The sequence below is a fragment of the Catharus ustulatus genome, chromosome 8 (genome assembly GCF_009819885.2).
Source record: "Catharus ustulatus isolate bCatUst1 chromosome 8, bCatUst1.pri.v2, whole genome shotgun sequence".
NCBI classification, from domain to species: Eukaryota; Metazoa; Chordata; class Aves; order Passeriformes; family Turdidae; genus Catharus; species Catharus ustulatus.
Window position 1 is genome coordinate 23251699 of NC_046228.1, and position 24961 is coordinate 23276659.

General features: G+C 37.8%; 1 protein-coding gene across 5 annotated transcripts in view; it reads right to left on the reverse strand.

Moving 5' to 3' along the window:
• Positions 1 to 235: 235 nt before the first annotated feature.
• DLG5 (discs large MAGUK scaffold protein 5) overlaps positions 236 to 24961 on the reverse strand; it is a 103191-nt gene continuing 78465 nt past the window's right edge. Inside the window, exons 17-34 of one of the 5 annotated variants that reach the window (XM_033065657.1) lie at positions 23622 to 23760; positions 20887 to 21031; positions 20273 to 20394; positions 18842 to 18931; positions 17495 to 17663; positions 13537 to 13614; positions 12716 to 12878; positions 11690 to 11823; positions 10956 to 11120; positions 10398 to 10581; positions 9331 to 9479; positions 8869 to 9039; positions 8348 to 8544; positions 7506 to 7649; positions 7191 to 7318; positions 6331 to 6440; positions 4453 to 4562; positions 236 to 2077 (exon numbers count right to left, since the gene is read on the reverse strand). In XM_033065657.1, the coding sequence (XP_032921548.1) occupies positions 1974 to 2077; positions 4453 to 4562; positions 6331 to 6440; positions 7191 to 7318; positions 7506 to 7649; positions 8348 to 8544; positions 8869 to 9039; positions 9331 to 9479; positions 10398 to 10581; positions 10956 to 11120; positions 11690 to 11823; positions 12716 to 12878; positions 13537 to 13614; positions 17495 to 17663; positions 18842 to 18931; positions 20273 to 20394; positions 20887 to 21031; positions 23622 to 23760 (2502 nt within the window). In that variant the 3' untranslated portion in view covers positions 236 to 1973. Of the gene's footprint in view, positions 2078 to 4452; positions 4563 to 6330; positions 6441 to 7190; positions 7319 to 7505; positions 7650 to 8347; positions 8545 to 8868; positions 9040 to 9330; positions 9480 to 10397; positions 10582 to 10955; positions 11121 to 11689; positions 11824 to 12715; positions 12879 to 13536; positions 13615 to 17494; positions 17664 to 18841; positions 18932 to 20272; positions 20395 to 20886; positions 21035 to 23621; positions 23761 to 24961 lie in introns of all 5 variants that reach the window. The other 4 variants (XM_033065656.1, XM_033065659.1, XM_033065658.1 and 1 more) reach the window with 4 other exon arrangements.

Sequence of the window (24961 nt, forward strand, 5' to 3'; positions counted from 1 at the left end):
TTAAAAATGTTAACACAAACCAACACCTAACTTTGTGCCCTGCAGCTTTTGAACATCTCTGGTATTTACACATCCAAGGATAGGCAAGAGCACAAAACCAACCTGTTCTTCTCAAGGTGGGTGTTTGAAACCAGCAGGTGGATACACCAATTTTAGTCAGAAATTCAAACCTTATATGAGGACTCAATTAGAGTCAAGAAGAGCATGAGCTTTATGCACCCATTACACACAAATTAAGTTACAGAAATTGACCTTTATTTAGTAATCAGTTTCTTTAACTTTTTTTTTTGATACAAAGTGACATTTTCATTTAGTACAGAAAAATCCATGTCAGAACAGTACCTGTCTGTTTCAGTTGTACCACTGGAGTCTACTCTGATCTCAAACTTTAAAAAACAAACAAAACAAACAAAAATTGAGATAAACAAAAAACAACTTCTGTCCCTCACCATGAGAAGAACTTTGACTACTAATTAGTCCATACCATTTTGTATTTATTAATTTATATATACAGTATTATAATAGTATGGTACAATACTATATAAAATACTATATATATTTTAGATTTTTTTATAGTTCAGAATACTGTATATAGTGTGCAACTACAGAAATACTATAAAAAGTATTTTGAACTATAAAATAGCAACTGTAAAACAGAATTTAAATTTAGGAACAGATCTTTCTTGAAGAACTGTGCAAGAAGAATCCCTTTTAATTATAAAAGCTGCAAACAGAGGCAAAATTCCAGCTTGTAGTGTAAAACTAGAAACCCTACATAATGAAATGTTAGAAACAGTGATTGAGAAGAAGGTCTACACAAATAATATTTTAAAAACAATTAAAATACAGTACCCAGGAAACATGGCACAAGAGACAGAAGAAACAGGTACAAAACCTGTGTTAGGAACACAGAGTCAGAAGTGCAAAAAACCAAAAAAGGGAACCGATATAATAGAGTTCAGTACAACAGGTAAATAAGTATTAAAACCAAAACTAAACGATCACTTATTTTTTGACAGTGAAAACACTAACAATTTAGTACCTTTCTAAAGGCTTTTAATCAAAGCCCTAAAACTGTGTCTGCTCTTAAATAAAAACAGTCTATGTGAATGCTACACACTGAAGTACAAAGCTTAAGAATTACCCTGCAAAATTGCACCAACATAAGCTTTCCATATTTACAGTATCTAAAAGTGACAGAACACAGCATGCTAGGCCTAGTTTATGACTACCCCACCAGTACTTAATCCAGGCCCAACAACCAAAAATTATTATTTTTCAACATGTTAAGTTTGGATTGCTTAGATACATTATGACATTTAAATATTAGCTTCATGCATAAAACAAGAAACGATATCTTTGACAGACAAGCATTGAAAGGATACAAACAGTGGTCTGCCCTGTGTAGGAGTGTACTTCCTTTTGAGCTTACTCCCAAGACGTACCGATTAGATCCCACATTATAATCAGGTTGTCAAGTCAGCAATGTGCTTAGAAATGGCCAAAATTGTAACTAAGAGCCACATTGCCCATAAACTGTCAGCTCATACTGAGTATTTCACCCCATTTTGGAGAGTTACCTCATTAAGTGAAAGGACACAGAGTTTAAAAAAGAACAAAACAAAACAAAAAGACATTCAAGTAAACAGCAAGAACCAAATACTTTGAAAAGGTTTTTGTAAACGTGTCGTTCTACAGGGTTTTGCAGCATTGTTAAATTCATTACTCATGGACAAGTACACACAGCTTTTGTGACAACTGTCATGTGTACACGTGTGATGTACGAGACAAGCTCAGTGATCTACCCCTTCCCACATGCCTCATCAGGTCCTCGTGTGCTCAGTGTTTTCATTCCCCTTCATGAAACAGAAATCACTTATGGGTATCTTTGTAAAGACAAATGAACAGAGTCCGTTGGATAGAAAGTTAGTTGGTTATTTACATCTGGAAAGTAGTTTCACAGCAAAAGAAATCTACAGTGGGCCAGCTGGGATCCACAGGACCTTGTTTTGCTCTTGGTCGACGGTTGTCATAATCTGAGTGCAAATGCTTGAAAGGGCTCCTCCCTGGACAATGCCTGAAGAAGAAGAAACCCCCCACACAAATGAGACTGGAACAAATAGTTATGAGCAATTAGCAAGAGCAGTCCTCTGCATTTATCTGCAAAGTGTTTATCAACAGATCAGAATTAAGCAACTCAGTATCTGAGAGATGCATGTCTCTGTAAAAAAAAATAAACAGGGCGAAGAGGTCAAGCACTCGATACACAGTTTATTCTCCTAGCTCCTAAAACAATCCAGGGAAGTCAAGGAACTGATGGCTATAATCAACCAAGACAACTGTTTTGTAAGTGGCCTCCATGTACTATTTTCAGAGGCATCAGGTGGCAAAGTTTAAGTCTAAAGATGGTCAGAACCTGCTATAATAAACCTTCTCTGTTCAACATGTGGTGTTAAGAGTTTTATATTTACAGGGTAATATACATAGAGACTATAGCTGTAGCAACTACACTATTTACAAATATTAGAAGTAAATTATGAGCAGCTCACAGATTGCTGAGCTAAATAAAACAGCAGCGGTTGCTACTCCAATTCTTATCGTCATCTACATTCAAGGAACAAAAAGCCAACAGCAAGCAACTCCCTGAAAATCAATTCACAAGATAAATGAATACCTTTTATTCTACCCTTGCTAAACATAAAAAGTAAAATGCCACCACTGACACATGAGAGGAGAACATATTGTCTTCAATACTTAAAAACTGAGGAACTTCATGACTTGAGAAATATGTCAGCCAGCAAAGCCTCTGGCTACAGCTACCACTGACGTTGAAAAAATATGGAGTCTTACACAGCTTAAGGCATAACTTTTCTTTTCGAAAAGAGAAAATATGATGTCAAATAAATATATAACATTTGGCTCTGCAATATATACTACAGTTAATGATGTCAGGTGACTGAATACGGAACACAGTAACTGAAAAGATTCATGAAAACTGAGAAATGGCAGGGAAGAAGTGATTCAGATTACACACTGTGTTCACAACTTGGTAGAGGAAACAAAGCCAACTAGAAAGTCATTAGTCAAAAGTGAATTCCATGAAGTAGTTAAAGGGCTCAGTAGTTAAGAGTGACCTCTAGCTCTATGACTAACCCACCAGGCACAACATGTTTGTATCTATCTACATGTTATCTACAGGTTTGTTTTATGTACAGTATTTTAACTTCAACAAGCTTCAATGTCTGTGCAATTTGAACACCACCCCTCTCTGCCAGCATCTGGAAGTGCTGGTGACAGCTGGAGCCCACTGCACACTGGCACCAACAGAAGGAGGCCGTTCCCACGGGGCACAGCAGAAATACACATAAGACTCTTGTGGACTGGGTGTCCCTTCCACTGCCAGGGTGACACTAAAATGCCACAAATGCCTTAATGAGAAGCAGATGATAACATGTGGCGATACACTCTGGCCCTGTGCATGTCAAGTTCTCTGTAGGTTTAGTGTGTACCACGTAAAAAACATTTGTATGGCTATTACATAACATTTTGTTGGGAACACATGGTTTCTCTCAGGATGCACCGAGAGAGCTCTAAACTAAACACATCCTTTTGTCTCTCTGCACTTGGCAGTTATGCCTCAATATATTTCTGTAAGCATCCCATTGTTCAGGGGATGAAAAGTTAGATTTTGGTTAGTTTAGGGTGTTTGTTCTTTTATTTAAATTTTATTGCCATGCACATGAAGATACATTCAAAAGACTGGGGATAAAATTCTAGGTATGTGGAACACATAGAAATATACTCTGAAATGCACAGACACAGTCTGTTCTGGGGTTTTTTTGTAGTATTTTTGTAGTAAAAATACTACAATCAAAGATTGTTTTCATAATTTAATGAAATTAAAAAGGCTTCTAAAGCTGAATTTAATTATTTCAAATTACAATGCCTGCTTAAGAACCCTTGTTCAAGTTTTTCTCCAGTGTTGAAAAATTTAAAGTATGTCTCACAAATCACAAAATCACACAGAATTACAGAAGGGTTGGAATGGACCTCTGGAAATAATCATTTGCTAGTTTAAACTACAAGGGGTTTCTGTTGTTTTGTTTGATTTCCACAATTAAAAAAACCCTTGTACTCTTTACAAGGTATAACACTGACAACCCTATGTCAAATCATCACATCTTGATCACACTTTCTATACTACTAGCTAGTAATAAAATTTTTCAGAACCTCTTTAAATCATAAGATTATAACATTCAGAACAAAGGAGATTTCTATCTTGACATTTCCTCAGTTGGTAAAATAAAATAACAGAATGGGAGTTTGTCAAAAGCGAAGGGAGAGTGAAAAAAACCCAAGGTGCTTATAGAAGGAACATTGATGTTTTGAATTAAAATGTAAATAGATTAAATTACCACTGTGTTCCTACTGCAAGTTTGATTAAATACTTACCTGTAAAGTACTTGCTATACTCTTGCTCTATTTTTTGAGCTGTCTCAAATTGTTCTTTGGAATGCTTTTGCGTAACTTTGTCCCTCAGGAAGATTGGGTCTTTTTGCTCTCTGGAAAAAAAAAATAAAAAACAAAAGAGGAAAAAAAAAAGAAACACCTTGTATAAGAGTAATTTTTTAATGGACTTGAAAAGAGTGCCTCTAGTTGGGTGAATAGAAAGGCTAATTCACATGCAAGCAGACTTCTAGGCCCAGAGTGCCATCTGCTGTGCTTCAGCAGTATCAGCAGAGTCATCAGCATCATTTCAGTGCTAACAAATTTATTTGCTCTCAGACCAAGAGAGTGGTTTTTTAAAGGTTCAGACACTGGGAGACAGTTGATGAAGAAAGAATTTTTTTTTTTTTCCAGTTCATATGAATTGATCATCATCTCATATACATGCCAGTACTCCTTACACAAAGCTGGGCACAAGTACCCCTCCTCTAAGGCCTTATAAAGTATCAAGCATCAAGCAAATACAGTATTTCCATGTTATCATATCTATGACACATTTCTAAGATGCCTCTTTTTCTATTATTCAAGTTCTTGAAAATAAAATATGAAAAAAAACAGATAAATACAAATGTTAAAATAATTATTGAAAAACATAATTACTAAACTAACCTATCATTTCTGTGGAGCATTTCAGAGAATGCCAACAGAACTTGTTCTATATCAGAAAGGGTGTTTGGACAAACTTTTGGTGCACACAAAAGGCAGACATAATGTGCTACTGCAACTTATACTGATGACTGCCAGAAATCCTTGCTTGTTTAGTTTGACCTTTGTCACTTTCCAAAAAAAAAAAAAAAAAAAAGAAAAAGCTGTAATGGTCACCATTTCATTTCCAAAGGGGGTCAAGATATGACAGCTCCATTTATCATTTAAGTGCACAATCCTATAGTGGTAATGAAGTACACCTCATTCCTCTATGTCCTGTTTCTACTTTAAAGTAGTGACACCTATCTTTTTTATTTAATAGATAGTAATCAAATTTACCTACAGATCAAGAATATAAGAAGTCTTCAACTTTAAATACAAAGATAGAACAAGACCTCTTAGCAAAAGTGTTTCTCAATATTCATGTTTGGACATTATGTGCCTTCCTGCCAAATCAATCTATCAAAATGTGTGAAGGCTTTCTCAAACATCAGGAGAGGGACTGGCATTTACATGACCAGTGTTCTGTTCCTGGCTATATTCAAACAGGAATTTCACAATTACTGGAAGAACACAGTCTGGGAAGACCACATGATATGCACTGTGTGGCAAAAGGGGACTTCCCTTGCTTTGTTTACCGGAGAATGAAGGTGGGAAAGCTGAGGGTATGAATCAATTGGCACTGCATCTATATCCTTGGCCCTTCTAAGAAGATGAAGAACAGCTCTCTGTCACGGTCAATGCTTAATCCTGCATGGATCTCACCCATATCAGTCTTAGAATGTACCACAAAGGCTAGCAGGAAAGATCCTCCTGGAGGACATTCAGTTAGTTCTCCATGGATTTCTTTTAAAGACTCACTTAATTGTCATGCGACCCAAATGAAGTTAAGACCATACACCTCACAGTGGTTTTATGAGGGTTAATTTGCCCATTTTACAGCATCACAGAATGTTCTGAGTTGGAAGGATCATTGAGTCCAGCTCTTCAATGAGTGGAGCACATAGAGATAGAACCCACACCCTTGGTGTTATTAGCACCAGGCTCTGACCAGTTGAGCCAATGTCAGTGGCTGTTTTAAGAGATTTAAGATAACTAGGATGAAATAAACAGTAAAGGTAAAACAGACTTATTTTAAACTAGAATAAACATCCTGAACTATACCCCTCACAGACTTACTTGATTTGTTTAGCATTTTTGTAGCGAATAAAAATTACAATAGGGTAGATATGAACACTGTGGAGCCGTTCGATGGCATGAGGAGCGATGTCAAGCAGACAATGACAATCCTAAGATCAAATGTAAATGCAAAATACTCATTCAGTTAAAGAGCACAAGCACACATGCAAATCCCCCATTTTTCCCCCTACTTAAATCATAGCAACCCAACAGAATTTTGCCATACATGTAGCATTTTGGGACTACTGAGCAATTTGTACCCAAAGGATTTATAACAAAAGACAAAAGATGAAAAACTGCAAGAAATTGCATTCATAGTACCAAAAGCATGCATTGATAGAAAAAAAAGTATTTGAAGAACTAATGAAATGAAAACTCAGATTGAAATATATGCAATACATTTTTTTCAAAGTTTAACTCTTCCTATTAATTTCTCTTCAGAAGTCATAAGCAAACACAAGTGTTAATAGGATTTTCCATGTGGTTTGATTGAAAAGTGTAAGCAATGAACAGGCTTTAGGTAACATCTGACTCCAGGATTATGATGATGTTTATATTCTATATGAATGCATTAAATGGAATAGGGAAAAAAAATCCTTTCATGGAGGGGGTAGAGGATAGAATTTAAGAAAATTTTTTCTAGCTTTGTTTAGTAATACTGCAGAAGAATATTAACATTTCTAGTTTCATTAAAGGTGAGTTCATTTTAAATAGTCACATCCAAAAATAAGGTAAAGTTTATTTTATTTAGCATTCTGGGGAACAGACTGTCTTAAAGGATGATACTGCTAACATAATTTTCATCCCCCAACATAGGTATATAAACTGTACAGAGAACTAAAGCATTAAAATTGACTGACCTTTTCTGTTATCTCTTTTATTGAAGCTACAGTTGTCACATCGAAATGTCCACTCCTCCGTTTGTAATCGATGAACAGACAATCCTTCACACCCCGCTCAATGGCTTGCTGGGAAGCTTTCATAACCTCTGTTGCACAGAAGAGATCCCCTTTCATTACTATCCCTTAGGCACAGAACAAGGCTAAGAAGACAGTATCTGCAAATTCAGATTCTTGGGGTGTTATCCATGTTTGTGTTGTCATTTAGTTAATTTATACAGATGTTACTATTATGTATTCTAAGCATTAATAAATTAGCTGTATTTGCACACTTACCAAGAGGACATCTGCAAAATTTTCCAGGGGATTCTTTGACCAGCATGTCTTTCACAGCATCAAGTAAAGGTCCTAGAATAAGGACAGGCCTAGGGGAGGTACAGTCCACTTTCTGGACACGCTGATAAGCCAAACTTGCAGAATCTACACACACAGAAGATACTGATTTGTATAAGCATGCATTTCCTGGCATTTCTCAAATAAGCAGAAGCATTTTTACAGGATTTATGAGAAGACCTCCTCTGCAAGGGCAAAGGGTCCTTGATAAATACAAAATATGGTCAATCACTATTGCAATTTTTCCACTTGACAGCTGCAACTAGTCATTTTTTCTAATTTAACCTATTGTTCAATTTAAAAAATTGAACTCCTCACCTTCCCCAATCATCCTTAAAAGATAAAAACCAATACACAATATTTGATATATCTCTGGTTTGATTTGTTGAGCTATTACAAGGAAGTAAGCATTGTAAACAACATGATTTTTCTAAAGGAGTGAAGAAATAAAAGTGAAGATTTCCAGTGGTGCACAGCATTTTTCTCTATACTAAGCAACCTGGACAGAAATTAAACAGTTGAAAAGAAGATCATCCATGCAACAAAAAGAATCTCCCTCTCCAAATCAAATAGTGATGCTAATAGGTCTAGGAAGAAATTATGAAAATATTATTTTGAAACACACTGGCTTGCAATTTAACACCAAAAAAAAATTGTTATTAGAGATAAAGATCACCATTTGTATTCAGAGCAATTAGAAATTAACATTATTTGTTGCACTGTGCTGATTCAAAATGAGAGAGAAGTAAAGGCAAAGCCCTCCCAAGTGTATCAAAGGTACTTGCCATCCAAGAAAGGAATTGAGTCTGTACTGATTGTATCTAGAGCCAATAAATCTTTTCCATCTTTGGAACCACTTCGCTTATGTTTATGCTTTCTTCTGAAGAACGACCTCCTTGCTGCTGCTGACAACGTCTTAGATGAACTGTTTTCATCTTTAGCCTCAGACATGCTATGTCTCCTGTAGAATTCCTGATCCATCCTAAAATAAACAGACAAAATGTCTGGTATTTAAAGTTACATTTTTTTAAATTTTTGACAGTATCACAGGTGGTGATGTTGTGCCTGATGCACCCCAGGACATTGTCATTTCTAGTTTACTATTTAGTAGCATTAAAACCAACTTGACAGAGCAATATATTTAATTCAATGTGTATTAAAATATGCCATCCCTAAAATGACATATCTAAGAATTACTATCTCCCAGAAAGAACAGAAGTAAACAAGTATTTTGTACTATGTCTCACTAGTCAGACTTTTAAAGACAAATATTTTTTAAAGATATACTGTAACTGAGGTCACTTACATATATTTACTGGGAATCTGTCCTCTTTCCAGCTTCTGAGCATTCTCATCTAGCTGCCAAGCCATCCAACAACCAAAATTTCCCTGTGGTAGAGTGTCATCCACATATAAAATATCATCTTTCTTAAAGCTTAAATCCTGTTCCATCTCTGCCACACGGTCATAAAGTGCTCTGGAAAGGAAGACAAACAGGGTCTGCAAGTGGGCTCCATTAACTCAAGGGAAGAACACATCTTTTCTGAACAAAGTTAACAGATTAGCGGCATTCTCTACACCTCAAGAATACAGGAATGAAAAGACTTGCTATACTAGACTATCAGAATATCAGACTGTCAGAATAGCTGGATAAATCAGTAAATTTCAAATTTAAAAAAACATGGCAAAATTCATGCTCTCTCTCATATGACGGTCAGCATTTTATCCTAACAGCCTTACACTGTCATTACCAGTCATGCTCAAATACCTGATGTAGAATCCATCTCCAGGAAGCTCCTTTATCTTATTAAACTCTTCTATTCTGTATTGAGTCTTTATTTTGATGTTTTCTCCAGGCTTCAACATTTCAAGATAAGCTTCCTCAGCTGTTTTATTTCGCATGTCAATAGACCCATACTGCAAAACACAAAAATAAACCTGTAGATGTGAAATTGTATTTTAACAAGCAATAGAACTAGGTGAGGTTGTAAAACATGCAAATGAGTTTGTTTTTCTCACTTGCAGTTCTATATATATCTTGTCATTTAACTCCAGTACAGTTTGCACCTTAAAATGTCTAGCAGGAAACCGAGACATTATAGTGGAAAACAAAACCCACAAGTGCAAACAGCAGACAGGTACTGTGAGAGAGAACTTCTTGAAAAAGTTTTCCAAGTGTAAGCTGAGAATCATAAAATTCACACTGAAAAAAAATTAATATTTTTAGGGATAGCAAGCAGTCTGAAGGAAGTCAAACATTATTACAAAGCAAAATCTGCATTCCAGAAGTTCAATGGGACAGTCTCAGGACTCACTTGTATCTGAAAATCTCACCAAGATGTGTGTTTATCACCCTAACAGTCTTGACAAGTAGATAAATATTCCGATTTCAGGTACAGAAAACAGAGTCAAAGACACAATATATGGTTTTCCCTAGGGTCTCTTTAGAATTTCATAGTGGTAAGATTAACATTGTTCTCTGTTTTACAATATCGTTCATATCCTTTCTCCTACACACAGTAACTGGATTTAAAGCTTCCCCTTTAGATGAAGGGAGCAGGTGTTAGTAATTACAGGTAGACATATGTGGGTCCTTCAAATTTTGGGACATCTTTTGCTATCAACAGTGATGGTTCTCAGGTTCACATCATCCAGCTCTCATGTGCTGCAGCCAAAATGCAAGTTTGCTTTCTGACAATTCTAACCTGGGTTTTGTGGCAGAAACAACACTCACAGAACATTGCACACTGTGGGACAGGACAGCACTTTGTACCTCCCTCTTTATGCCATCCCAACCATTTGTCAGTACACTGCAGACATTTCTAAAGTGCTTACCTCAAGTATCATGTCACCCAAGACTAGTCCATCAGGTCCTTTTGCTGGGCTGTCATCATCTACATCTGAGACAAATATCCCATACAGGTTTCCACCACATATCTGGATCCCAAGATCGACTTGGGATTTTTTAACAACAACAATTCTAGGTTCAGGGGTCCTTTTGTTTGTGTCCACAGGGCCCCTTTTGACAGAAAGAAATAACACACATACTAGAATAGAAAAACTTGCCATGTATAAAATCAACTTGCCATCTGAAGAATATATATTTATATAAATATTATTCAGAATAGGTCACCTACAGACAGAGTCTGAAAGGACAAACATCACCTTTCCAACTAAACCTACCTTGCAGAAAACTTTCTTTACTCCTTGCAGACCTCATGCTTCAAAAACAGTCTGAAAACATGTACATTTATATCCGGGGACCCACTCAACTTGTGTGCTGACTTATTTCAACCAGACACAACATTGACAGAAGTACACTTCCTTTTTTAATACCCTTCATATCCACCCTGACCATTTATTTCCCTTTAAGACAGAAGTTTCACTCTCTACCTTAAGGAATTCCGGGGACTTGTGGTTGGAGTGGTTTGTTTGGATGGGGGTGTCATTGTTCCTTCGTCCTGCTCGCTCACAGTGTCAATTACGGAATGATTGTCAGGCGTTGCAGCTCCGCTGCCTTGAGGGGTGGAATGATTACTCACAGGTTCTAAGCGAGAACTGGGACAGGGAAAAAAACAGAACAAAAGACTCATGGGTTAACGCCAAATATTTTCCACTCAAGATTTTTAATTTGGTTGTAAGTTAATTTTAAATAACGGAGATAAAACCCAAACCCTACAATTCAAATGAGCATGCCAAAAAACATATGTTCACTATAAGTCTAAGAGAAAGATAAAGTTCTGCTTTGAAGTGTGATCATGCATCAAAATAGGATGGACAATTTCACCAGGTCATATGCCTTCTCTAATTAATATTGGAAATTCAGATTATGGAAAAAGAAGTAAAAATTATTTGAAGTATTAAAATGTCATAATCCTAGGAACAAGTCATCTTGGATCTTGGTTTAGTAGATTTAGAGATTATGCCCAAAGAGAAAATATATTTACATGCATCAAGCATTATTCTTTTGACAAATACATATTCACATATTACTTTTCAAAGCAATCACATTTATCAGCACACATGTGCTCATGTTTGCAAATATATTAAGTGTACAGAAGTTAGCTACTAGCTAAATAATTGTGTGGACAGGACAGCTGTCTTCTTCCAGGTCTAGCCAGCCTTACCTTGACCTTGAGTGATTGCCAAGCTGATACATGTGTGGGTTATACTGAGCCAGAATAGTGATGGTGTCACACTGCTGCCCAATGATGAGTCGAGCCTGTTGCTCTGTAGCATTTCTCAAATTTATTCCATTAAACTACGGAAAAATTGCAGAAACCAGAATGTCAAGTTTTCAAATGGAAACTAGCAAGCTCATTCTTTCAGTGTCCTAATTAGTGTAATGTCTAAATATTCAATTATTCCCACTGGAGAAAACAGGAGAATGAAAATGTTGCTATACAGTGATTTCTAGGGTTTACTCCTTGGAAGCAATCATCACAACTTTCAAACGTTTTGAAACCTGACAAGGAGTTTAAGAATATTTTCACTGTTTAAAGACATATGTATTCTGAGCTGTGCTGATTTGATATCACTGATCAAATCCAAGTTGGTTCAGATCACCAATACAAGTAAATTCAGAATTAAAGATAAATTCAGATCTATTCAGGTCTATTTTAGTATCAGAAACACACTGTGAAACAGAAGGTGCTTTAACATGATGTTACAATTACAAAGCAGCTCTGCACTTTACAAAATGCTACTCCATGTGTTTATCTAACACAGCAGGCAGAAACACCATGGAGCCTACGTGAGTAATTTTTTAACCATCTTAGCTAAGAATATGGCACAACAACATCATGAAACTTGGTAAAAGTCAGCTGCTTGAAAATGTACCCCCTCACCAGGCAGAATATGGGATTGGGACTATTTTGTTTCAAGTACTGAAACTAAACTAGCTTAAAATTTAATTATATCTATGTAAGACAGGATGCAGATATACCATCAAAAGACTTTATTTTTATGGTATTTTTATGATAAAGTCTGAAAATGTCACCAACAATCATAATTATGGAATATTACAATAGAGAATACTCTGCTACATCTCAGTGCACAAGGTTTCACAGCATAGTCTTTTTGGGGAAGGCAGTTCTGGTTGCAGTCATACAAACTGGTTTATTAAATCTTAGCAATAGTAAGCAAACAATTACCTCCAGTAACTGATCACCATATTCAAGGCCAGCTTGATGGGCAATGCTCCCACCTGTTACTTTAGAAACAAATATTCCACCATTTTCTCCGCTCACAATGGAAATCCCAAGTGGCTCTGAGCCCTTCTGCACTTTAACATGGCGTGGCTCTTCCATGTAGGGCCTTTTAAGGAGATAGTTAAAACTGAGTTGGAAAAAATTGCACTTGAACCTCCACAATATCTAAGTTACATGCAATATTTATGCCTGTCCAAACAGTAACAATAAAATAGCTTTGAACAGTTACTTAAAAAACCCCACTAATTGTCAATGGTCTTAAATGCATTCCTTTAACACCATGCAATGTACAGTGGCAGAAGTAAATGTACACCAGGTACATGACTGCCCCAAAAATGATGGTAAATATGAATTAGAAATAGAATGGTCATGAAGTTGATAGGAAAGAAGCTTCCAGATGCATATTATATGAAAGGAATCGAATCACTGTATATAATATGTCATTGTCAAACCATATTCCAGAAGGGTATGTTACAAATACAAATGCTGGGAGTCTTCTCTGCCAGTGAAAATAAACATAATGAATACTAAGGTGGTAAACCAAAGGACAATAAAGCACAAATATAATATTTCATATTTGTTTGCTGGGAAACACAAATTAGTAATGAAAATTAAGCAGTTGCAAACTCAAGCCATTAAGACAGCAGTTTGCATGGTAGCATTACAATTACCATGCAAATTCTCCTCAGGGCAATTATCCAAACGTAAAAAAAGCACAAAGTGCGCAATACTGCTCGAGAAGGACAACCTTAGATCAGGCCAACCTCAAACTCCTTAGTGATGAGAACCTAGGCCTAGGAGCCACAGGGATTCTCAGAAAAGACCTATTACGGAACAGATATCTGAAAGATGTAGAAGATTTGAGAAGACAAGAACACTTAGAACAGGACAAACAGTAGTAAGACACTAGTAAGTATAACAAGAAAAAGGCTTATACAAAAAAAACCCCTGATACATTCCCCTTTCCTCCCCCCTTATTTGGGATGTATCCACCTGTACACACGGGGCTGGTCCATTCACGATGTGTATGAACAAACAGTAGCCTTCTAAATAGTCCTGTTTTTCACTACTATAAACTTAAGAATGTCTACACAGCAAGAAGCATCACCAGGCTTTAACAGTTGAGCTCACCATGAATGAAACAGCTTGGGTACCAGGTGTGGTGTATTTTTTATTTTAATGCCATTATACTGCATTTGACATGCATTAATTTAAATGTTTTCTTTCCTAACATTTCATTATACCATATAGATGTTCTCTAAACCACACCAACTCCTCAAACTATTTTATTGTGCTGTCCAGAGACCAGAAGGGTTAAATAGACTTCACTCACTACCACTGAAGTGAGCGAGGCTGAGGAAGTGCATTTTTTGCAAAAGTAGGATTTGGGAAGGGGACATTGTTTCATAACTATGCATATTGCCAGCCTTTGAAGGGATCCTTTTGGTAGCCTTCTGCAGCAGAGGCATAATAGTTTGACAGCTTATTAGTGCATATGAGAGAAAAACTGTCGGTTGCTGACATGAATGCAAGTCTGGAACTCAGTCACCTTACATCACTGCTGGAAGTAATGCCCTCAGCAATTGCTTACTAATGTAGTGAACTTATTACTGATGCTCATAATTTTTGCATGTGACCTACATTAACTAAATTCTGATAACTTGCAGAAAACTGATTTTTTTTTCATTAACTTAAGAGCATGTAAACAATACTATAGGAAGTTTCTTCATGTCACAAAATTTATCAAGGCATATTTCTTCACTGAAAATTAAAACTGCATTTTTCAGAGCTTTGTTTATTGTATCTTTCTGCTTTTTCATCTATCACACCCGTTTTTAATTTGTTTCAGATTGGAGTAAGGAAGACTCAAACTAGACAAAGCATACAGGATCCTATCTGAGAATTCTAGTAAGTACAGAATGACAGATGCCTGTATAGCAAATCAGTAATAAACTAAAAAAATTATAACATTAAAAAGGTGTTTTACTTGATAAGCAGTTTTATCAAGAGCAAGTGAAACACTTTTCTAAAATATTCAGACTGCCTGCCAGAATCACTAGACATGGAGTAGAGAAAAAGTCTTAATTGATAATACCTTTTCATTTTCATTTAAATTAAAAGCAACAGAACAAACAGTAACATTGAATTTTTTTTCATCTATATAATTATTAATTTTATCTGGGGAAAGACCAAGTGAATTATTTGTATTTTGTGGGAAATAGAAAGTTTACGGAACCCTCCAAAATTCAAACATTTCTTAGGATAGATTAAGTAGCTACTTTCCTAAACAGAGAACTGTTTAATAGCTTGTTTTGTTTTACAAACCCACCACCAAACCTTAGAATTATAGTCCTTTTAGAAAGTGAATTCAGACTATGATTCATACATAAGCACAGCAAGAGCAATGGGGCTGGAACCTGGATGTACTTCAATAATATGATCAACATTAACAAAAATTGTTATTTCCCAGAGATCAGAACATGTATCTTGTGCTCAAAGATACAAAGATACAGACTGCCAAAACGCCAGCTTGTTCAAATGAACACTCACATCATTAGTCATGGAAAGAGAAAAGACACTCTGACTTGGAATTTGCAAGTGACAATCAGAGGAACATTTATATGAGAACACAAGTTGAGTACATGTAGTACAAGTGTCACACTGAAGTAAGAGAGAATGTAAATTCACAAAAACCTCTTTACATTTCCTTTCAAAACAACACTGTTCTTTGTGTACAAGCCATTCTATAATTGCTACAATAACAGTCACAATTTCTTCAAACAGGACAAAAGTTTCATGTAACATTTTATGAATAATTTTTATTACTACTAGGAAAGTTAGAATACAGAATATCCTCATAATTTTATCATCCACATTTTTTATGGTCATTCTTTTTACATAAATTAAGCAAACAAAGGGGTCTTGAAGTCAACACAAATGTAATTACAGTAATTTCACGAATACAAGCCGCACCAATTTGACTAAGATTTTGCTCCTAAACCGGAAATGCGGCTAATAATCAGGAGCGGCTAATACAACCTCAGAAGTGCCTGCCAGAGTGCTGAGCCGAGCAGCTGCAAAGTCGGCATTTTGCGATTGTTACAAATCGCTACTTTGTTGCACCGCGGGTGGAGCCTGGCTCCCTGTAGGCAGCACGGGGGGCGGGGAGAGAGGCGGGAGAGCTCTCTTTCCTCCTCTGCCACAGCCCAGGGGAGAGATGGGGGGGGGCCCGGCGCCGCCATTGCCGCAGCCCGGGGAGGAGAGGGGGGACCCGGGCCGCCCCTACCGCGGCCCAGGGAGGGGGGGGGAAGCCCGCGCCGCCATTGCTGCGGCTCCGGGAGCCGACAGGAGCCCCGCGCAGCCATTGCCGCGGCTCGGGGAGCCGACGGGGTGCTTTGTCCCCGCCCGCCGCCGCCGCGGCGGCAGGAGCGGGGAAACTCCGTCCCTGCCCGCCGCCGGCGCCACGGGCGCGGGAAAGCTCCGTCCCCGCCCGCTGCCGCTGCCGTAGGAGCGGGGGAAGCTCCGTCCCTGCCTGCCACCGCGGGGCAGCGCCGACCCGGGGTGACCGAGCCCAGTGGCAGCGGCGGCCGGCCCCGAGCTGCAGCACCGTGCTGGCCCACCTGGCCCCGTCAGCGGCCCCTAGCGGGCTGAGCCTGCACAGCCTTAGCTCAGCCAGTAAACCCCGCCCTGCCACGGTTCTGTTACTAATTGCACGCAGGTCCTCGCTGCGAACGACAAAGCGGCTTATAGTCGGGTGCGGTTTATCTATGGACAAAAACCGAAACGTTTGCCAACACCCAGAGATGCGGCTTATACTCAGTGCGGCTTGTATTCGTGAATTTACTGTAATTTCAACATATCAGGGCTCCTTTACACTGCCAGAATGGCACTTAGCTGCCTTATTGGAAATAAAAGCGTGATTCAAATTTGTGTCTTACTGTTCTGTGCTTTGAATTTGTGTAAACCTTTTCATATATTCAGTCTAGTCAGATTATGATAAAATGAAAACAGATGTCCAAGACTGATACTATAAGCAGTGCATCTTTGAAATATTAATCAGCTATAAACTCATTAAACATGAAGCACATGTTTTTAAGAAAGATATCACGTTAGATTCAAATTTTCCAAGCAGTTACACATACAATGAATGTTATTACTAGCAGTGGTCCAGGTATAGCCAAAGGGGTCAGTCAGAGCAGTAAAATTGTATCTGTACATGTTCGGTACTGTTTGCAGTAAAATTGTATCTGCACTGCTCTTCCACAGTTATGTGCTTAATTTTTCTGGTTATCTGGTCATATGGAATAAAAGCTCAGTGGTTGGAGCACATATTCTGCAATGCTAAGGCACCTGATATTTAGCTATCAGATGTTACTAGGTCTTAATTTTGTTTAGATTTCCAGGCTATCATAAATAAGCATGTGAGGTAGTTGAGCTGAAAGGGTATATTCCAATTTACACTGTTCTTACTTGGTGTGACCATTAGTCTAACATGAAGAAACAAAACCTTTATGAAATCACTTATTCTTAAAATCCACAAAAAGATCTCTTACATACTTTCTAAAGAAAGAAACCATTCAATAACAGGACCTGAGATGCACCTCTGCACCTACATATTTTTCATTTAAATAAAATGTTCACATTCCTTCAGCTTAATGAAAAAAACACACAAAATTTCCTCAGACACATTTGATTTAAAAACAAAACATGTGGGGACCTTACCTATCTTTTCTACGTTCTCCGACAGATACGGGACTAATGGAAATCCTGGGTAATGTAGAGAGGGAGTTCTGAGACTGGCTGCTGGTGAAGGAAGACGTTTCCAAGTTAAGAGGTGACTGGGGAGGAGTTATCAAGCTGGGACTGCTACATTCTGAGTGTGACAAGGAGCCTAGGAAAAGCCAACAGTTGAGTTTTAGTATCCTGCATCTGTCATAGTTGGATCCACCCAGATACAGTGAAAGACACTACACACATCTGAGAAGAAAGAGGACTGACTGCTCACTATCTATAGGCCTGTAAGGGGCTTAGGAAGAGCAGGTAACTCATTTCAGACAGTGCAAACTTACTGTCCTTAATGACTGTTAAATCAATCCTCTCTAAGTGTGTAAACAACTACTGCCATTTTCAACAGGAGATAAGCTACACCATGAGCATGTCTGAAAAGCATGTTAAAGAAAAATAAAAGACAGGAAAGAAGCAGAATAAAAATCTAATATGTAGGTTTGTTTTCAAATAAAATATTTATGTGCAGCCCCTCCCTTTACATAGGAGGTATACCATGTAACACAGAAGCCAAGCATGAATCCTACACAGAGACAGGAAAGCCCTGAAATTTTAAACAAGCTTGACATGACTTAGTTTGAATCTTTACCCTGGTTGCACCCTTCCTAAGTAATCTACAGAACAGATGCCCTGACACAGTTTGCTCCTTTTGAAAAGCTAGAGAAAATAAACCTCAAATTATCAATCACAAATAAAACTATTTTTCAGAACTGTATTTGCCCAGTTAGGAAAAGCACTGCACACAAGACATTAAGGTTGCAGAACATTTGAGCGATGATGGCAGTGAAGATTTGCTGATTGCTGTCAGCAAACTCCCGATTCCACAGCACTCTAACTACTGTTGCTCTTTAAACATCTTCCACAAAGCCATTTTGAGTAAAGTACTGAAATATTTTTATGGCATTTCAAAGTATAATTTACAATCAGAGATACAACAGTAAGCAAATAATATACTCAAAGAATTAAAAGAAACGCATGTCAGCTCTCTGTTAAAATTTTCAAGGCATCATTCTAGAAGAAACAACTATAAAGCAGCAATGTTTAATCTTAGTTTTGTCTGCACTTTTACTCAGTGCACCAGTACTTAAATCAGGTATCTGAAAAATCAACTTTCACTACAAAGTTTATTTTCTTTTTAACATTTCTCTGGCAAAATGCAGATTTTGTAACCTTAAAAAAATTGTCCTGCTTAGACTGTGGCACAACCTGATTTAACAACTGCAAGGGCTTTGTTTTGGTAATCCCGGAAACAGTATGACTAAAATTACTTATTAAATAATTCACCTCTGTCAGAGCCCATCATGGACCGTGGATATCTGGGTGTTAAAGGAATCTTAATTCGCTCTGCTCTGTATTGCAAGTTACTTGAAGAACCTATTTTTAAAAAAAGTAAAAATTAAAAAGACAGAAGTAAAAGCAATTACAATTAACAAAAAAGTACATTTAGATTGTACTTCTTCAATGAGCATTAAGTGGCCTCTAAATGATCAAGGCAAAAGCTTTGATGACTATCCTCATAATAGTGAATACCATAATTACAGTAAATTATCTTGATTACGGAGTCAGTTTACAGAACACAGAACACAGTAGTATATATACACTGTTCATTCTTGTATGAAAATATATTTTCAGTATTTTCCTACGAAATTAAACTTTACTCCAAGTCAAGCAAGGATCTAACATCTCTGTTCATTAAGACTCCATGGGACTTTACAAAGGACATTTAAAACACTTTGATTACATCACCACTGATACTGGTTCCAAATTCTTATGCCCCTATAAAGCTACCATGCTTTGTTGTAACCCTGTACCCAAGATGTATTAAGAATGGTATGTCCCTTAATTCTTGTGACCCCTATAAATCTATGGACTGTCCCTGTATGCTCTCTGTTATCCTATTGGCAGGAAGCCAAGTTTCCTCTCCCCTTTTCCTGACCCTAGAAAAAACCTCAGATTTCGGGAAACTTCCTCTTTGCTGCCTGGAAGCCATGAAGAAATAAACCGAAGAAAACCCTGAAAGAAAGAACTTCTTTGTATCTTTTATCCTGTTCATGTTATCCATCCCAGGCTTGCCTTGCTACAGAATTGCTAGTGAGCAGGGGAGCCTCAAATTGAAGTAACAATGCTTTACTCAATTTTTGACAGAACACAGGAACACAACACATATAAAACCCCCACTTATCACATAATTTAAAATTTAAATAAATCTAAAATGTTAACATGTCACTGCTACAAAACATGCATTTGCTTTGGTATCATTAAGCTTGGCATATAAAAATATTTACATGTCAATCAACTAAATGGAAGTATAATTGATTTTCCAAGAATACAATTTACATTTGGCCATTAGTCATCCTTCGACTTTTTGTTCAGGGGGCTCTCTTCTTTTCTTTCTTTTCACCACCTCATTGAACCTCAACTTTGGCCCTACATCCCATCTCTCTAAGGATACTCTTAAAGAGTAACAGGCATGGAAAGGAGAATCCCTCACACAGAGACCATTTCAAAGAGACTGCAAAGAACAAATCAAACACAGCAACTTCCAGGGAACACCTTTAGTCCTAAACCACAAAAAAATGAAGCAAAAGAAGACCAGAAGCCTTTAGCTTTGCCTACCATGACAATCCTCTAACATGGGGACTTAAGGAGTTTCTAATTTATATTTTTCTCCAATATAGAGGAGGCCTCAGGAAATAAATCAGAAAAGCTGGTTACCAAGTCTGGCACTAGATGGCAAGGAATTTGAACCATGAGATGCTCTTGTACGTGAATTTTCAGAGTAGTCATTGGAGTGTTTATGACTTAGGTCCAAACTCAGGCGACCTTGATGCTGGGAACTATATCAAAAAAAAGTAGAATAAGGCAACAGTTAGAACTGGACAAATAATCTCAACAGAGACTGGCCAACAAAAAATTCTGGTTAGCCCATGTCCTGAATAAAATGAATGCTTCTCTCATTTCCACGTCCACATGGTCCCATCATTTAAGGAATTATATTAGAAGCCAGAAGAACAAAAGCTTTGAAGTATTACAAAAAATGAGAAAGCTTTGTTTTGGCAATGACAAGAAAAATATTAGAAATCAGTTAATTAAAAAAATTAATTTCTTTGTCAATATCAGTCAGTGGGGCAGAGTAAAACCTAATCAATTAGTTGCTGAAAGACGTGAAAGCAAGTGGCACATCATTTATATGCAATAATGGTTTTGAGACCCCAGAATCAAAATAACACACAACAGCAGTGTGTGTCACTCTGCACTCTACCAAACTACTAGAAGCAATTTTATCCTAATGAAAAGAAAATTTTAGAGAGATATAAGTTTTAAAACACCTGGGATGCAGATGCTGATGACATATTTGGCTGGCAACTGATGGGCAATTGCTGGTGTGAACTCTATGGCTCCAGGCAGTATAGATTGGATTTCTCATGACAGCAGTGACTGCAGGACATGGTGCTAAGCTTCTTGGTACTGTACCTGCTTCAAATGAGAAAAGCGTATTCTTATCAATATTATTAGCATATGAAGTCCAGATTTAACATATACATTAATATTTTATAATTAAGTATTTTAACATTTGCATGTATGATAAATAAAAATATGAGCATACAAATACATTATTAAGCACAATACAACACCTTTCTGATAATACATGCCTGTTGAAAGTCTTGTTTATAATTCTGTAATGAATCAGTAATAAAGTGGATTACATTACCAAAAATTAATCCATTCACAGCATACGATTTTAATGTAAGCAAGTAAATAAAAACTTTTGTCTTTTCAAGTACAGAAATTTTTTAACCAGGAATGAAAATTCTACATTTAGTCATTCAACCAGCATGCAAGATTTTATATGGCACTTAAACAGACTGCAGCTGTAATTATTCCGGTTCCTCTCTTTTGTTGTCTCAGAGTCTCACTTCTAGTGTGACTTTAAATTCTAATATTTGTTTCTGAAACTTATGACTCAAGCTGCTTTTGTAAATATATTAATCCTTCAGTACTAAACCAAAGTCTATCTTAATTTCCTCTTAAATGAGTTGGTAGCATAGAACACAGTAGCAAAAACTTGTTCTCATTTCAAGACACAGACTCACATTGTCCAATATTGTCTAAAGTACAGTAATTTCACGAATACAAGCCGCACGGACTATAAGCCGCATCTCTGGGTGTTGGCAAACATTTAGTTCTTTGTCCATAAATAAGCCGCACCTGAGTATAAGCCGCTCTATCATTCGCAGTAAGGACCCACGTGCAACAAAGTTGCCAAAGAGTAACAGAACCGCGGCAGGGCGGGGTTTACTGGCTCGACTCGGGTTGTGCAGGCTCGGCCCGCTAGGGGCTGCCGACGGGGTCAGGGGGCCCAGCTCGGTGGGGCCGCTCAGCGGGGCTGCTGGGGGCCAGCCGCCGCTGCCACTGGGCTCGCTCGCCCCGGCCCAGCACTGCCCCGTGGTGGCAGGCAGGGATGGAGCCCGCCGGCACCCGCGGTAGCGGGCGGGGACAGAGCCTGCCTGCTCCTGTCGTGGCAGGCGGGGGCAGGAGCCCCCCGTTTACCCCACGGGCCGCGGGGATGGCAGCATGGGCCCCCACCGTCTCTCCCCCGGGCTGCAGCAGAGGAGGGAAGGAGAGAGCTCTCCCGCCTCTCTCCCCGCCCCCCGTGCTGCCTGCAGGGAGCCAGGCTCCACCCACAGCGCAACAGAGTAACAATTTGTAACAATCGCAAAATGCCGGCTTTTACTGGCAGGTTGCTTGACTCAGCACCTCGGTTTCCACTTCTGGGGTTGGAAATGTCAGAAAATTATTCACATATTGGCCGCTCCTGAGTGTTAGCTGCATTTCCAGTGTGGGAGCAAAATTTTAGTCAAAATGGTGCGGCTTGTATTCGTGAAATTACTGTAGGTTTACTTGACTCGGTTATAGTGCAGGAGTATCATACTAAGATAAAAAAGTTAACTCCAAGGTTAGAAATAATACTTTTAATACTTTTTCTACTGCCATTAAGAGAGAAAGTGAGAAAAGAGTAAAAGAAATCAAAGAAGAACAAAAGCCTCTTGGTGTGAGCTGCTCTTGAGCGTGTCTTGTCAATTGATTGGGGCACCATTGCTTGAAGCTGCCCATTGCTCCAGATAGACAGATTTTACCTTAATTTTCTCCAATAAGAATAAAATCTTCCATAACTTCCAGAACTTACAGGAATTTGAGGTTTTTCAAGAAGAGAGGATAAACTCATAAAAATCAATATCATCTGATTCAAAATTTAATTTAATTGATATACAACTGCTGAAAACTGAAATCTAAAACTAGACACTAAGGACTGAGCAATCTGACAACACATTTAACCAAATGCTTCTTGACTATTTCAAAATATCTAGCATGCTATATCCTAATTACCTTAGGTCAATTTAGTCCAATTAGTGCCAACTCAAAACCTGCTAATATGAACTTCAATACCAAAAACTGTTCGATCAAATGAGACAAAATGCAGTTTTCTGTTCCACCTGACTATACTGATATATATTGAGCTTCTTGTGAGTCCTCTCTTCAGTATATTAATATCTAAAACACACTCATATTTAACCTGCCACTTAGATTAAGACCACAGATAGTTTGGGCACTCAGTGTCAGATACCCCAAATTTTTCCAACAGGTAGAATTTAATATGTTTCACTTTTTGGATATGAGACTTTTTCCCTTGGAAGAATTTCAGAAATGAAGCAGCTAAAGCCTGGGATACCTGCATTTACTTTCAGAAATACTGAAAATCTTACTTTTCCTCCTAAAGGACAGGCTACATCTTGTTCTGCACTAATGTATTGAGAACTTATCTGCACAGAAATTCATGAAATACAAATCCTTCAGCCAGAAGTTGCTCAGCTTCCTTAGAGATTCTTAAACAGGCTTCACTTCTTTACAGTCCAAAAGCTGAGCACACCATGTTCAGACTACAACAGACCATGGAAATAGGTTTTGTGAGTCATGTTTCTTCCATACTTAACACGACTAATCCCCCATGTGGACAAGGGCCTTGGGGCATTCCTAGAAAGCAGCTTGGAGTTCTGTCACTCACCTGCTGACATGTTGCCAGGGTATAAGGCAGCAGCCACAAAGCCATCACTGTGCCTAGCAGAACGTTTTGGGGAATATGGTGCCCATTCCTGAAGCTCTGGAGACAGATGCTCCTCACTAGCTGGAGCATATTTCTGCACCTACAGGAACACAGAATTTTGATTACAGGAAGTCGGAGATTCAAAAGAATAGAACAGCCAAACTGTGGAACAAAAAGCAACATCAAACTTTCAAGTATCTTTTCCAGAATGTGCCACCACAGTGCTTCTTATACATTTGTCTTTCAATTATGTCCTTCTATTCATTTTTCCTTCATCCTACTTTGTTACTATATTTTATTATTTTGTAATCTTCTTAAGTCAATATTTGAAATTTAACTGATACCTTTTGCATCAATGAAACACTCAGCATATAGTTACATTTCTCCTTTAAAACAACTCTTTCACAGGATATTTCAGCAGCTATTGTTGCAAGTGTTTGCTACAGAAAATCTGGCCAAAAAGCCAGAAAGCATTTTCCTCTAAGCCTGCATTTCCAGATACATGTGGAATAACCTCTCTTCAACAAGCAACTCAGGTTTTAGAACCTCTCAACTTCTGTTCTGTATATAACAAGTGTACACGGCTGAGTTAAGAACATATGAAAATAGCTCAGACATTGACAGTGATGCAGGAGAGCTATAAATGCAGGGCTCAACACATGGCATTTACACATTTGAAATGTACAACACAAAATACGCATGCAAAAAGTGAAAAAATAATTATTGAAAATGTATTTACAGTTTTTATGATAGCAGTGTTTTAATTAAACGAAGAGTTACTGAGAGCACAAAGACTCTAAAAGGCAGAGGTTGCCTTCTTAGAACCAGTACTTCATAATTTTCATGTCTGCACTATAATTGCTCCACCTGCTATTCAGGAATCAAGCACACCTAAATTTATCAGCTTATCAAAGTACACGAAATTAACTGTGTATATACACACAGCTAAATTAAATTACAACAGCCAATACAGATACAAATTAAACTACACTGTATTTTGTTATTACAAATACTACTTCAGGAGTGAATGCATGCAGACTGGGCACTACTGTCACAACAGCCTGATGTAGTTCCAACTGACAAGGGTAATTCCACCAGTAAAAAACAATTCAGAGTGACTATGCCCACATTTTGAGGCATAGTATCACTTCTGTCCTGCCAACAACTTCAGAGCTACAAAGCTCTGCCTATCTTCTGGGTGGACAGGAGAATGAAGAAAAATAAAAAAGAATAATAGAACCTAGTTTTAATGTAATCCTAGAAACAAAGAAAAAAACCTAAGACATAAAGCAACCTTAAAA